The 16,772-nt window shown below is 28.5% G+C and overlaps 1 protein-coding gene across 2 annotated transcripts in view; it reads right to left on the bottom strand.

Annotated features, from left to right (window-relative positions):
* Window positions 1–13,323, bottom strand: part of LOC123299374 (glutamate receptor ionotropic, kainate 2) — a 39,502-nt gene extending 26,179 nt beyond the window's left edge. For both annotated transcript variants that reach the window (XM_044881754.1, XM_044881755.1), the window contains exons 1-3: window positions 13,269–13,323; window positions 10,771–10,938; window positions 1,765–2,016 (exon numbers count right to left, since the gene is read on the bottom strand). In XM_044881754.1, the coding sequence (XP_044737689.1) occupies window positions 1,765–2,016; window positions 10,771–10,927 (409 nt within the window). In that variant the 5' untranslated portion in view covers window positions 10,928–10,938; window positions 13,269–13,323. The remainder of the gene's footprint in view (window positions 1–1,764; window positions 2,017–10,770; window positions 10,939–13,268) is intronic.
* Window positions 13,324–16,772: the final 3,449 nt, after the last annotated feature.

Here is a 16,772-nt window from a genome sequence, read left to right as displayed (position 1 = left end):
TTATTTATATAATATTTTATGTATAAATAATTAGAAAAGTTTTAATGTAAAATATTAATTTTTACAATTATACTTAATGAAAATGTATTAAGTGGTAATTAGACTTCTCTCTGTAAGGTTCGATATCGTAAAAAAAGTATATGATAAAAGATCATATATGTAAAAAAAAAACATCCCAATTAAATGCAGTTACATAGTGGGACCAAAATTCTAAGCAGAATATAGTTCTTATAATATTAAATAAAAAATTTAAAAAAATTTAAAGGCCCCTAAAAATTTAACTAGTTAATTTTGATATAATAATGGACCACTATGCCAAGTTTCATTAAATTCTGAATGCAAAGTCTATTACCGATGGTACTACCTTAAATCAGATATTAAAAAAAATATTCGACCTGGTTTTCTTGAAGTATAAAGCGGAGTCATAGAGATTTTCTCCAGTTAGATATCTGTCAAAAATTTATTTCACAATTTGCAATATTTACATCATGATTTTATTACGGAACAGTGTTAAAATGAATAATTATTCATATAAACATTTTTTTTTTCATCAATGTAAAACATTTTATGAATTGTGTATAAATGTTTTTTTTTTCAAAAAGTTTTTTCACACTCTATGGAAAAATATATATACCGACAAAAAGTGTATGTTTACAAGCTACAAACGTACTTTTTTTTTAAACGTAAGTTTATTTTATTAAAATGTGATTGACTTTATTCATATGATTTTTATCATTTCATAAAAATATTCTATCTATTTAACATAAATTTCCATTTCCAGGAAAAACTTTTCTGGGAAATACATTTTTATTAAGTAGTTAAATTAAGTTCATGCAGTTTTCCTCCTTAAACATAAATATATATGCAAATTTTAACATCTGTTCTTGTAATTTTGATTTTACGTAATTTGATATTTTTACAGCCAAAAAGTAAAACAAAAGTTACTACTTGAAGCAGGAAATGAAAAGGCATTTCTCCGATATATTTTACAAGGTGTGTTTAGCCTATTCTTGAATTAGAAACAAGAAAATGAGGCACGCAAATCAGTCACTCAGTCTTACTCTGTGTTAGTTTCCAGTGGATATTTTTCTATGGCGATTTTTCTTGCCTAGCCTAGTCCTCATTGCACACTGGACTGCTAGAGTGCATTTGACCCTGTCTATACGATAATTTTAAATTCATATCCTTTATACTTTTAAATCTAACCGAGTTAGGACGTGTTTAGTCTCGGAACACGTCTCACAATGGGTACTTTTTACTCTAATCTAAGTGACTTTTCTTCTTTTAGAACCTATTTTATGAATATTTAAGGGTAAGATTGAGAAAAACATGCTTGTTTTCAACATGTGCTTAAAGTGCATTTAAAAGTAATCATTAACGATAAATACTTGTGAAAACTGAAGGGACCTAGTATGAACTCATTTCTATAACAAACTACATGTGAAGCCTATTACATCTCCAACAGCTTCTACAACACAGCGTAAGGAGTTTGCCTATTTTTTGTAGTTTAAGGCCTTGAAATGGATGTTTTATTAAATTTGAGTCATAAAATTTACAGTCTTTTGCTGAAAAGGAAACAATGATTTTCAGTCGATTCTTTCTGCGTAAATTTTCTACATATTGAACCAAATAGATTTATTTTTTAAATAATTTTAAAAAGCACAACTTTTCGGATTTGGTATTTAATAAGTTTCAAGAAAAAAGAAACATACACTGGATGAACCTAGAATAGAAAATAGTAAAAAATCTAGAACAAAAATTTACCTGAGTCATCTTCATAAATAACAGCCACTTTTGTCCAATTCAAAAACGTCATGACATCATGAAATGCCATTTTTAATAATTGTGGTGCTGGATGTAAATTGATAGAGAATTCTTTTGCATTCGTGTCCATATCTAGACGTGTTTCAAAATGTGGTATATCTAATGTATCACATATTGAATGTATATGTGCACCCAAATGTGGATCGGATGGTCCAAAAATTGCTTGAACACCATTCTCAAGTAATCTACACACTAATTAAAAAAACAAATCAAATTAGTAATAAATAAATATTCAAATTGAATCTTAATACATCTGATCAATTTTTCAACTGAATTTTATTTTTAACGATGTTTTTAAGGGGTGGGTATCCCCTACGAAAATGAAATTAGGTTAGTTTGTTCGTTTAACACGTATTTTAATTAATCTGACAATATTTACTTATAAAAGTTATTTATACAAATTACACCTGAATCGATAAATATTTACAAATTTTTGAAAAATAAAAAATAAATTTATTAAATAATTTAAATAATTTTTATCCACTTGACCTTGAATGTAAATAGAAATAATTTTAATAAAATATTATGAATTTGTAACAAATATTGAACAAGTTAGAAACTTGTTTTTTTGTTACCTGTAATTACATAATAAGCAAACAGTATATAAACCTGTTAAATTTTAAATGCAAAAATAAATAAAAGTAATACAAATATAACATTTGTTGTTTTAATTTGATATTCAACTATTTTCGCAGCTTGTTTTTGGGAATACACGCTATTTATCGTAAAAAAACACCACCGTTTTCAGGTGCGAAACTGAATCTCTACCTACTTTCAAAAGAAAAAAACCCAAAATACTAATAAAATCCGTAGTAAAATCGACTTTTTTGTAACATTATCATCTACTATATACTACTACTATTTTCGTGGCATATTTTAATCAACCTGAGATTCACAGAAACACTTTGTACAAAGAATTATAGATAAATACACGGAAAATGGTTCTATTGGGAATATGAGATAACAATAATAATAGCTATTGCTATTTTCTTTATTTAATTGCTTTATCAATAATTTCAATTTTTAAAACTTTCAATATAACTTATAAGATAATGATAATAAGAAAGTTAAAAAAAGAAAAATGTAAAAAATTAACTCATTTTTATATACGGAAAGTCGTCGAGTTTAATTCTCTCTTTTTTTTAAAGGTTAATTTAGGTTAAGCATTAAGAGGAAAAAAAAGATAATAAAAAGTAATCATTTAAATAAGTATAACTACTTAATTTTTATTACATACACTTTTTTTATATTTTTGATTTTCATATTTTTATTTTAAAATACACCGGAGTGCACATAAGTTGTACAGTAAGACATCAGTAGATTCAATCACCCTAATTCAATTGACCGATCAGACCTTCCTCACAGCTTGAAACTATGAAAATGAAATATGAAAACTGAAATAGCTGTTGTCTAAGTTCAAAGCACAAGCCAGCCAGCATTTAGATCGGAAACACATGCCGTTTTTCTTACTTTTGTTACGATGGTTTTTTTTTTGTTTGCCACTTATTTCAAATAAAGCGAAGATTTAATATAGGATACGTGGAAGAAAATTACAGGAAGCTTGCAACTGTCAAAAGGGTTGAAAAATGAATTTTATTAATTTGCAGCCTTTTCGAAAGTTAGCAACTCCTACCCATTTTTCCCACGTGTCCTGTTGTCAATTTTTTTTTTCATTATCACCACGTAAATCGAAAATGTCGAAATTTATAAAGGATCCCACAAAATTAGATAGGAAAATGGCTTTCTGAGATACATTTTTTAACCCACCCGAAAAGGGTCTTTGAATCATTCTGATCAAGCGAATATGTTTGTAGCTTTGCCCGGTAGCTTGAAAACTACTCGTAAAAAATTTTTGTGGCCGTGAAAGCCTTTGATCAGAATGATCCAAAGAACATTTGAGGGTGAGTTAGAATTGACAGGTTCAAATTATTTTATCAAAATTGTCTTTATCAATTTTCAAATAGAATCATAGAAATTTAGCTTCATTAAGGACCTAAGATCAAAATGGCAAATGAAATCTATAGTCAAGGTGTATTTTATAAATAAACAAACGGCCACAATTTTGTTTAATTAACACAAAATCACCCTTTCTGTGGCTTAACCAAATTTAAGAATTATCACATTAGTGGTATTCGAGTTATAAGCGCACCCCCCAAATAAGGAAAAAATGGCGTGTAGAAACGTTGTGCTTTATAATAAAGCTTGTAAGGATAAGGAGAATGTTGACTAGGATTACATGATCTTTTCTCAAATAAAAGAAAAAAATATGAGGTGATAATTGTGTCAAGTATGATAAAAAAATACTGTCAATAATAAATTATAATGAAATTCAACGTTAAAATATGTTTTCTTAATCAAATATATTATTTATTGGCATCATTGTCTTCATAATGTTATCGAAATAACGTGTTTTATCACCTATAATCTATTTAGGACGTCCTAATTATATTTGAAGGTATATACAACGTGTAACATTAATGTTAAATAAAGGCTGTCTTTTTTTAGAGGTTCACATCTTTGAGTTGGTAACAATATTTGTGTCTTCATCTTAAATGCGACACACTATATGATATACAAATTACGTAATGAACAAAATTAAATTTTTAAAATTTATCAAGCCTGTTTTTTCCTAAGCGGTGCAATATTAGATCTTGAGTTGATTTTATGTCAGTAGTCAGCAGGATAGGCTTGAAAGTGAGGGGTCAATCATGGAATTTGATAAAGCAATAAGGAAGGCAGGAGAAATCGCATGGACAGGAAAAAATAGATTTTCCTATACGTTCCCGAGGAATGATTTATAATTTATTATGATTAAATTTTTTCCTATTTATTAAAATTCATAAAAAAGTGCTATATTGATTCTTGGTTTCATAAATGGTCGAGTGTGTTCTTAGCTGTGTTTCAAATACGAGTTTAAGGTTCTGTACTCGGTAACAAGTAGAATATTTGCTTGAAAAGGTTGAAAAGATTTTCTTGAAGCAAAGAGCTTAAAAAACTTTAGATCAAATTACCTAGCAAACAAAACGATGCCAAAAATGAATCGATGAGACCTGATTTGATAAGGGGTTTCTTTGAATTTTTAATATTATATTATTTGAGAAATGAATCGCCTGCTCAATTTTTTGGATTAAAATCTGAGACACTCGATACAAGATATGAAGTTGATGAAGTTACTTAACTGCTCTATACTAATAATAATAGTCTTTACAATAAATTGATCGTTCCTCATTTATATCCAGTATGTAATTAGTTTAACACAAGATTAAACTTGAATAATACATACAAACACTCTCACTATGAGTGTGGTGATATTGAAAATAATAGTAAGAAATATAATGTTTAATAATCAATCTAATATTGCATTTTCATGAATCATCGTAATTCTTATTAACAACTTTCTACATGATATATTTTCAAAGTCATTTGTTTATTTACTGGGATCTTGAATATGATTTGTAATTCATTCGCGCATACACATTTTTTGAGTATTTGATTGAGCTTTTGAGGAGAAATAACGAGATGTGTTACCTGACTTTCCGTTGGAGCTATGTTCTTTTCGTTATAAATTATGTATTATTGAATAACAAGCACAATGAAGGAATGGTTAATAAATTCGTTTTTCATATCTTATGTGAAAATCCATCTATGAACAGTAATCAAAAGTTATCAAAGATCAGAACCAAAGATTATTTAACAAAATAAAATTTAAAAAAATCTATTGACATTGATGAGTTTTACCCCGATGACCTTTCATATTAGGAGCGAGCACAATAATCACAAGACAACGGCCTCATAGAGAATATTATTAATTTTTCAAGGTAATAAACTTTAAAAAAGGGTCGATCAGACACTTTATTTACATGTAAATGTAAAAATATGGATGTAGTTAAAGAAATAAAGATTAACAAATAATGATGTGGGTGGCCTCTGTTATAAGGGTATGTCAGAAAAACGGAGGTTCAACCCCATTATTATTATTCACTTTGAATGGAACTTAAATATGGTCCCAGTTAGTTTGAAAATATCATATATAATATTTTTCTGACATGCATATTAGTCAAACGATTATACAGAAGTAAAATAAAAACACTATTAATTTTAATGTTAACAAAAAATTAAATTAAATTTTCGAAAATATAATCATATTTGATATTTTTTCATAATATTGAATTTTGTATAATCAATCTGCCAAAAAGTCAATCATTCAAACGCCATTTATAAAATTAACATTTAAAACGATTGAACAGTGTCGAAATATTAAACAGTTGGAAACTCTTATTCAATCCAAGTGAAATTGGGCTGGGTGAAATCCAGCCCGTCATAATTTTATTGAAGCTATTGCGGGAAAAGAAATCTCAAGATTTGGTAATTCTCAAATTATTAAATGAAAGTTTATATAATCAAATGTATGATATAAAGGTATAAAGTTTACTTTTTTGAACCAAAGTGCAATAAGTCAATAAGCTGAGTGAAGATTGTCCTTAGGCTGTTCAATTATACTCAGAAAGAAGCTTTAAGTTGGGGTGCTAGATTAAAATTGATGAATATTTGTTTGTTTTTCTAAGCAAGTGATGAAATTTAAAATTGGACTGGCTCAGAACTTAAACAACGCAGCTATGTAAATATCGTCCTTTCTCAATGTTTTTGGACTAATCAAGATAGCCTTTTACTCCAATTTTTGACTTGATGCAAATATTTCAAAAAAATGTACACTAATTTTATCCCTATCATTATATATTATAAATGTGAAAGTAAGGATGTTTGTTTGTTTGTTACGCTTTCACGTAACATTTCACATGGGTTATAATTTATAAAGATATATTTAAACTTTAATCTGTCTGACATTTACTATTTTAAATTTTTACAGAAATCTTTAATTTATGGTTCAAAATGATGATTATAGATGGAACAGATCCATAATCATCATTTTGAAACATAAATTACAAAATTCTGTTAAAATTTAAAATAGTAAGAGTCAAACAATTCATGGCCAACTTTTTTGATATACTCAATGATTTATGATTATATTTTACATTTAACAAAATTGAAAAATGTTCATATCAAGATAGGTGGAGGCTATAAAGCGGTGTTTTTTACCCTTATCCCATCCCAGCCCAGTGAAACGGGCGGATATCAAGCTAGTATCTAATAAGTATAACTGAAAAGGTAACTGAACCTAATTAAATAAATTAATATTTTAACTTTTATAACAAATTCTCAAAATAAAATTTGATATGTTTGATGAACGAAATGAAATGTTAAAATTAAATATATCGTATAATATTTATTTATTATTTGAGATAAAATCAAATATTTATTCTAATACCGTTGTGTGTGTAGTAAAGTTGTAAGTTTTTGTGTACAATTTATAGTTTTTAAGTAAATATTTTAATAGGTTTGTTGTTTAATTTGCAATGGATTTTGTGTTAGTATATATATTTGTTGTTTGTGTATTTAATGTTTTTCCTATATGTTTTCATTTGTTGAAGAGAATATATTTTGATTAAGTTTTTCATTTTACCGAATGTAAATATGGATATTTATAAAATTGCTTGTGGCGTCTGTAATTTTCAGTCGATTCGGTAAATAATATACAATTTCGTGTGTTCTACATTATCTTATGATTGTAATTACAATTTCACGGTTATCTATTTGATTATTCGTTAAAGCGTTCATTATACGTAAGAAAATTTTATTTATTTCTTGTAAACTTTGAAAAAAGAACCCATGGGGAAGTTGTATGATTATTTTAAAGATTTTTGTTTTACTGTTTAATTTGTTGCCACTCTTAGATAGCCACACATACCTGCATGTCACACATATATAAATTATATTCCCATATAATGCAAACTATATAATTTGTGCCTAATTTGCGCCCTCACGGGTAAACGGGTAAATGTTTACGAAAAAATGTTTCAAACAAAAGTTGTTTTTTATAAGGAATATTTTTTATATTTAAAAATTTTGTTCTATCTCTAACGTCTTACAAGATGAGTCCTACAGATCCAAGATCCTGTTGACCTATGTTGCTCAGTCACGAACTTAAACTCAATTTTTATGTCCTGAGCATGCTCAGGACATAAAATCAATCTGATATCAAAACTTGATGCCCTCATCAATCGCTGCAACTTATGTTTAAAATATTTTTTGATTGGGTAACTACAAAACGAGCTATTAGCCATTATAGATTAAAATGACCCACCCTGTATATGTGGATAATTAGATTATAGTAAAACATTTTAATAATTTAAGCTCTTTCCATTTTAAAATCTTCTTTTTTTTTGCTCTTGTAAATAAAAACATATTTTTTGACAATTTCATGTTAACGCTACTTTGCACATTGGAAGCAAAACAAAAAACACATTCAAAATAATATATAAATTATATAAATTTAGAAATAAAACAAAAATAGAATTGTTTGTTTATTTTTTCGGTAGAGTAAAATAAAAATATTACAAATAAATAGGGAAGGAAAATATGGAAACGCCTTAAGTATAAAACAATTTCTACTCACACAGTCATTAATCATTTAAAGTTTAGTTGGTGGGAATGCACAATGTCAGAAGAAGTTTTTATAATATTTATTTGATGATGAGTTTAAAACTCTTGAAATGTTTATGTTTCATTTTATCATTTGAAAATATGACTAAAAATATTGAACTGTTTGGTATACTCGAGTGAATTTAACATACATGAATTTGATCGCCCAGCTTTAACTTTCTGACAAAGATTTTTTTATTCTCAGCCAGAATATTTCCGTGAAGTCCCCGTTAGATTCCCATATGGAAACTAATAAATATACTCTTAGTAATATTTTCTGCTTCTTTGAGCTAATAGTGACGTTCCACAAGAATTCGATCCATAAAATTGTAGTTATATTAGAGCGTATAAAATTCCGCTTCGGAAATTTACGAGAAAAGCGATAAGACGGGACTCGTAAACGGTGACTCTAATCTAATATTTGCACGGCTTTTAGTAAGATCTCACTTTTCAACGATATTTTAGCGATTTGACGATGATAAAAATTCGATGGAAAAACTCAGTCTGTAGAATTTCTAATGGTTAAAAGTCGCTAGCATTGAATCCTGGAAAATACAGTGGTAACAGAAGTATGATGGAGTAGAGAGAGTGACTTACAGTCCAATACTTCGTGAAAAACGAAATTAAATTCAATAAGTGTTTGCACGTATTTTGGAAGATTGGTGTATCAAAACACAGGGATAGGAAGCTTTCTCTTTTAGCTATGGTACTTTTTGAATCATATAATACTTTGCTTTTGTCAGTAAAATGATGAAAATTTGGTTTACAATTTTGAAGAAAAAACTTCAAAAATAACCCAGCCGTAGAAGGAAAGTTATAAAAAAAAAAGCTAAAACTAACTTGAACTTAAGATATTAGTGTGGCATTTCAAAATTTCGTAATAAATTTCAATGAGCGATAGTTGTGGTTCTTGTTTAATGTTAAGAAACTATGTTTGACTTAAGTTATTTACATCAACAGTTTTATAAATTTTCATTATTATCAAGCAAATTAATTATCACTGTATAGTTAAAAACTGTCTCAAAATAATTAACATAAAATTGTCTTATAACAAAAGGCATTAACATTCGTTATCTCTTGTTGCTACAATTCGGATATTTCAAGTAATTTCCGAGCATACATCCGTGTAATTCTATGAACACTTGGTTTTTTTTGATTCTCAGAGTCATTGTTATGTATTACTTTTGTTTTTTCATAATAATGAAAGACCTAAGGATGTCTATTAGAATAATAAAACAAGGCGTAGCGAATGTGATCCTAAGAAGTCAGATCCATTACTTTTTGATTAAGTAAATCAATATAAAAGATAGTAAAATTATCTAAAGCTTTGCTTTATACAAGTGTATAAAGTGTATTTCTCCTCCTTAAGTGTATTTTAAATTCGAGGGCTAGACAGAATATGTATCTTTGGAGGTGTAAATGCTTTACTTCAACGCCGAAAACTGAAAGCTTCCCTGAATTTTAACATTGGCATCTGTACCAAATAGAAATCGAAGCAACATTTGAGAACGAAGGTTAAAACAAATGTTAATGTCCCTTTGATAAATTCTTTCCTTGATCATACTTTAGGTTCATATTGCAAGCGTACCTTTTTGAAGATGAAAGCCAAAGTAAAAAAATAAAGAAATACAAGCAAAGTGAACTGTAATGGCCAATATCGAAGTCAGTCTTAAGCTTTCTGTGGTGCTAAGAGGAAGACAGTCTGAAGGACCTTAAGGATCTCAAAACGGCAAGGATAATATCGTGGGGTGAGCTTTTATACTCTTATTGGCACGATATTTCTCTGAACACTGAAAACTTCGAATTTTAAGGAATATGAATGTCCTTTGTGCAGACATATTTCACATTCGGTGTAAGTAAAAAAGTAACGCTAATAAAACAATGTCGCCTGAATGTTATGGAAAACATTCTATAAAATGCTTAAAAAAAGCAGCGGAAATAACTTTCTAGGCAAAATTATCCGGTAATTTTTTTTAATAAACAATATATTGAAAAATGTTATATGAACTTTTTTGTAAAAAATTTAATTTGTACTCACTTCTTGTTTCTTTTTTCGTTGAAACTGATAAGGAAAACTAGACGTACCCTCAAATTCAAACCAATATTTTAAATTAAAGCACCAATCACCAATTTGATTGCAGTAAAAGGGTAGTATTATAAAGCTATAATAAACTAGATAGTAGTATCTTTTTCTATTTATATCGAGTGTAAAAAGTGTAGGCAAAAAAGAACATCTCTTTTATATGAATACAAAATTTATGATTTTATTTTTTGGAATGAAACCGCTAACTTTCTATCAGAAAATTATTTTAAAAAGAAACAGTAAACTTGTAAAAAGAATTACTCTTGACTCCTGAAAAAAGTGTAAGAAAATAATAAAACAACATAAAAAAAAGTAATACAAACCTTTTTTGTTAGCATGAAAGCTGTCACCACGTTGTACATACAAAATATCATCACCATATACAAGTCGTGTATGTGGTAAAAGTGTTTTGTCATTGTTGATTCGATGCACCGCATACTTAAATGCAAGTTCAATGCTTGTATTCCTTTGTTCTTCCATGAAAATGGCACCTTTAATAAACACACACACACACACACATATATAATAATTTCTTGGCTATTTTAACTTTATATGTACATATTATATATACTTCATCATATTATTCCTTGGATGAAGACAGAAGGAACACATTCAATTCAAACTTACTAAAGAACTAGTATAGAACTTCTACCTTATGTAACTTACATTTTAACAAGTTGGAAACATTGGAAAACTTTATTAAGGTAGTACCAGCATGAAATCACTTTTCGACAGATTTGGCCGAATTTTTTTTCTCGGGTTTATAATAGCTTTATTTATGAATTCCTAAAATTTCATAATTTTTGACCGTTTAGATCGCGAGATATTTAAAGACAAAGTTCGCGATTTTGAGGGTCATGTCCCATTTAAAGCATGTAAAATGTCCGGTCTCTCCAACTATTTTTTATGATATTATTATATATTGAAGAAAAAGTAGAAAAAAATGTTTATACAATACAATTCTAAAAAAAAAATTTAGAAATTAATTTTCACTTTCGAGATATTAATTTTGACGTAAATTGATCGAAATTGGGACGTTGGCATAATTATTTCCCATTTTAAACGGTGAAAATTTCTGAAACTTTGGGAATTAATAGTAAGCATTATTAAATTCTTAAATTTAATTTTTCGTTAAATTCTGTCGAAAAAAAAATTGTACCATTGCTTTAACATAGAAACTGCAAATACCATGCTGGAACATCCTTAAGTATTGTATGTATTATAACAATAGGTGTTATGTTTATGTCTGTGACCTACCGTATCCTTCAAAGTAGAGAAATTTTTTAAAATACTTATTGCACTTAAAAATAAGAAATAATTAAAATTGCAACTCTATTCCTGATAGAATAAAAAGTCTCTAGAATCGCAGTAATCCTTTGTTCGAAAGTTTTGTGGGGTTGCAATTATTAAACTTTGCAGGAGTATTACTAAACCCAAACTGTACCCAGTTTCTAAATATTCTAATGTTGTAATCACGAAAAATTAATAAGCATTAAAAAAAATGTAATCTGTAAAGATATACAAATAAATCTTATGATTACTTTTATCTTGGTTGTTTGTATATATTCGAAAAATAATTTTTCTCGCCTACATAAATGAGCTTTTATTAAAAAAAAAAAAAAAAAAAACTTCTACGGAAGTCTGAATGGCTCACTGTCAATTTATGAGAAAGTAGCGAAACACTAGCTTATTTTTTAAAAGTGTACTACCCACAAGTATAAAACCAACTTAAAAAAAAAATTACTAGTTCACTTTCAACAAGTGCACTTGTGACTTGTGGCATTATGGAAACGAACCGTTTTGAAGATGTCAGTCGACACTACCGAAACTGTCTGGAATTAGTAATAATTATATGTCTGGATATAATAATAATATGATAATATTTATAATTTACCTTATGTAGTTAGTTCAAAATTTTCTTTAGTTTTATTTAAGAAATATAATGCTTTAAAAGTAGTTCTAACATTTAAAAGTATTATTAAGTGTTTATTATGACGTTATAATTAGAAATCTGCACATGACAAAATACCGACATCTTCAAAAGGGTTCGTTTCCATAATGCCACAAATCACAAGAGCACTTGTTGAAAGTGAACTAGTGACTTTTTAAAAATTGGTTTTATACTTGTCTTTAGTACACATTTAAAAAATAAGCTAGTGTAGCGCCACTTTCTCATAAATTGACAGTGAGCCATTCTGGCTTCCGTAGATTTTACCTTTTGAGAAATACAAAAAAAATTCTTCAATGAACAATAACCATTCGTTGAAAGCCCCATTCAATGAAGATCGTTCAGTAACAATTTTTAATCATTTCTGATAGGAAAGTGAAAAATAAAAAAAACAGCAAAGAATTTAAATTTTTAAGATTTATAAAAGGAAAAAAAAAAGAAGTTTTTTAAAGCTATTTTTATGTTTAATATAACACGTCGTAAGTATTCCACGTTTATACATAAAGTAGTAAGAGTATTTTCGCCTACATGTTATACCTTATCTCGAAATATTACAAAATGGAGAAATATTAAATAACTTAGATTTTTATCGTGACAGACGTTTTGAATATAACACCCATATTACGTGAGTAGTTTATATGATTTTTATTTATATGTATATGGATTATTATATGGACTTATGGAAAAAGTTTTATTCACTCTAAATATGGATTCATAAGACATTTATATAAATCGATTTATTGGTATACAAAACGGAAAATTACTTCAATCAAAAGTAAGGGTCTTGTTTTACACAGTACATAGCACAGTGGAGTATTTACATCAAATATCTGGCCAAAATATAATGAAAATTGTAATAGCTATTTTACTTACCAATTTTTACTACTGACGGTAATGTGTTTGCAGTTGACAATATTGTTGATAGAATAATGATTACTGTTGATTGAAAATCAAAAAACATTTTTCTCAAGATGGATTGAATCTGAAATGTAAAAATAAGTATTCAATTCCAAAGTTCTTAAAAATTATTTGATTAATTTCTGTTTTAAGTCGGAAGAAAAATGATGATTGAAATTGGAATGCATTTCAAATTTTAATTATAATTTTTAGGTTCTAATAAATACCGATATTTTGCACATCAAGCATATATATTTTTATTTCTAAAACTATGGGTGTAAATCGAAAAATTTTAATCTTAATTTTCGTCTAATTTTCCGAAGTTCTAATAGAATCTGTCGAATTAAAAAAATTGTGTTATAAGTTTGATCGCTATGTGTGTGTGTCTGTGTGTTTGTCTGTCTGTGGTGTCTGTGTGTTTGTCTGTCTGTGATATGATATTAATTTTTTTGGTTTCATTTGAAAGGTAATTTAACGGAGTGTGTTCTTAGCTATGTTTCAAGTACGAGCATAGAGTTCCGTTCTATAAAAACTAAAAAATTGGCGATGATCTTCAAAATCGATTCAGTTTGGAAAAGCCATGACGTATAATTTTAACATATTAATAATTACTATGGAAATGAATGGTCAAATAAACCTGGCTCCATTCATTTTGAAAAGTGAAATGGTAAAATAATTAGGTAATTCAAAACAATAATTCAAAAGAACAAACTCAACTCAAATATTTCAATTTCAATTAAAATATTTCCAAAAATTTGTCCCAAAAAATGATAGCTCTCTAAGTATCTCTTTCATCTCATCTGATGCCTTTGACCATCAATTTGATAATGATTAAAGAAGGAGTGTTATAAGTTTAAAGTGTTTATCTGTGCATCTATGTGTTTCTCAGTGGCATCGTAGACCCTCAACGGTCGAACCGACTTGGTTGAGAAAATTTTATAGCTAAGTTTCCAAAAATCGGTTTACAAGGTATAAATCGCATTTGTCGGGGGTTATTTAAATTTTGTAAGTTTCACTTGTTATTCGTTTCTTATTTACAATACTACAATTTCGGGTATTATTATATGTCTTAAAATTTAATAATATAATTCATCTTCTTGTAATAGCGCCCGTCACTACAGAATTCCCTGTCATCAATCCTCAGTTCTCATATTATGTTGTGCATTATTTATTAAAAATATATTGAATAGTGTCTCAAAGAAAAAAAATATGAATGTAAATATCAAAATTTTCCATTTGATTGCAACGAGCAACGATCGTAATGCAAAAACAAAAGTGGTATTACATAATAATATAATAATAGTTACCATACTTTGATTTAAAACATTACGTCTGTACGTGACTAGAAGTAATTTAAACATCTGAAGACAACCAGTAATGCATAAGCAGTGTGGTAGTGTGGTTCAAAAGAAATCTTAATACATATAAGATTGGGTATATCCTCTGTCATGCCATTTATTCAATATCCGGTCAAGAGATATTAAAAGGAATAAAAAAACGAAAGAGGATAACAACTAACAATGTTGATTGTTTTAATATCCTGCATATAATTCAGTCAATATAACGTTGTCGTTTTTATTCGATTTTACATTTGAGGGTTGAAGCTATTATCTCAAATACCATAATTCGGAATAGATTCTAGATGATTGGCAGTGCATAGTCGGTGTGGTATTGAAGTCGTGTGAGTGCGATCTCTGTAGTCCACACGGCTTACTTCCCAGAGGAGGAAAAACATTAAAATAAAGGTCTCCATAGATAAATGAAGTGTTTTATCCACTTTTCAGATTCTGTTATATCAGTTTTTTTTTATTACCATTAAAAAACGGCTCAATTTCGTGTTATTAACGATGGGCTCAGCCAACGCGATTTCATTGACATGTTCAGAGGAGTTTAGCTTGAAAACACAGTATTTCTAAGAATCATCACAATGGTAAAGTATGGCAGACTCGTCAAAACGAAGCCTTTCACCGGAGTTTGGAACGTGTGGTAATAACTTAAAAAATTACGTGATGTACGAGGAACTAAATAAACTACACCGTCGAATTCAATCTCTACCGACAATGATATCAAATTTTTGCTTTACTTATTTATCCCGACTGTGCAATTGATATCTCGAGAACTATCATTTGTAACGAATTTAACCCGGATCATCGTTTTCTTCAGGTAGGAACAAAAATACATGAGGGGCATTAAAATTCTATGAGATACATAGTTGATTTTTTCTCAACGAGTTTTTCGTATCGTATATAAAATAATGGCAAATAAAAAAAAACTCACAACTCACCCACATCTCATCTTTTTCTCTAAGTTTTTAAAAGAGAACGAAAGCAACGAAGTGTTAAATGTGCATATTATGGATAGCACATACACACACATAGTATATACAGCGTTAAATAAATACCGGATTGGCAAATTTTCTACACAGAACCGAAACCCAAAATAGAACTGTTAGAATCTCTCCAAAAAAATGTTAACCTACATCCATAATTTTTATCCAGAACTTTAGAATATAACTATTGCAAAATTTTTTCTCTAAAAATCTGAGCGTCACTTATCACAATACAAAACATCACCCTAAAATACTTAAAAATCCTGCCATTAATACGTTTTTCCTCTTTCGACAGTATACACGTCAAGATCCAATTCGCGTAATAAACAATTAAATTATTAAATTATAATTTTTTAAGTAAAATATGCATTATCTGAGTGGCCTGCTTTTTGGGGAACTTTAACATTCGATGTGAGTCTTGACCTCTATTCGGTCTAGGAACCACTCTTGCTTCTGATAATAGCTGGTAAACCCCTTTTTGAATTATAAACTTTGATCCAGGGCTGGGAAAGGCTTGGAAACCAAAGCGTGATACAACATTTCTTTATCCAAACCTTGATTCCATCTTCAATATTGGTATTTTCTACTTAGGATACTTTAAAACCCCGCAGTTTTTTGTTCGAGTCATTTGAGAAAACTTCTCCAGTCGCGTTGAGCGATTTTATTATAACAGTTTTTTAGAAGGGTCTAAAAATTCTAGTTTGGTAATCACGACCGATTACTGATGAATTTCGACCGGTGTGGTACTAATCGGACACTCTGTAAGTATAGTAACGTAAGTAGTAACATCACGCTAAACTACCAACAACAACCAACGTTAACTTTTAAAATTATCATTTATAAGTGCTTTCTCTTCTTTTTATTCATAAATAATAATATGCATATTATTATATATTCTTATTATTACTATTACTATGATGGTGGTGAAGCGCAAAAGATGATGGTAATCATTATATTTATGTGCTATAAACAAAGTCTGAAATTAGGTACAATTATATAAAGTACGGTCAAAACTAGTTTTGACATATGATTTGGAAACGTATAATATTACTTTATATTACCTTAAATTAAATTATCCCTTTTAAACAACTGTAAAAGGGGTAGTTTGGTTCTCGAGGTATAAGTTAATTTGAATATAGACATTTCTTTGA

The sequence above is a fragment of the Chrysoperla carnea genome, chromosome 4, assembly GCF_905475395.1.
Source record: "Chrysoperla carnea chromosome 4, inChrCarn1.1, whole genome shotgun sequence".
NCBI lineage: Eukaryota > Metazoa > Arthropoda > Insecta > Neuroptera > Chrysopidae > Chrysoperla > Chrysoperla carnea.
Note: the sequence above shows the minus strand (reverse complement) of the source record. Positions and strands in the feature narration are given on the sequence as shown.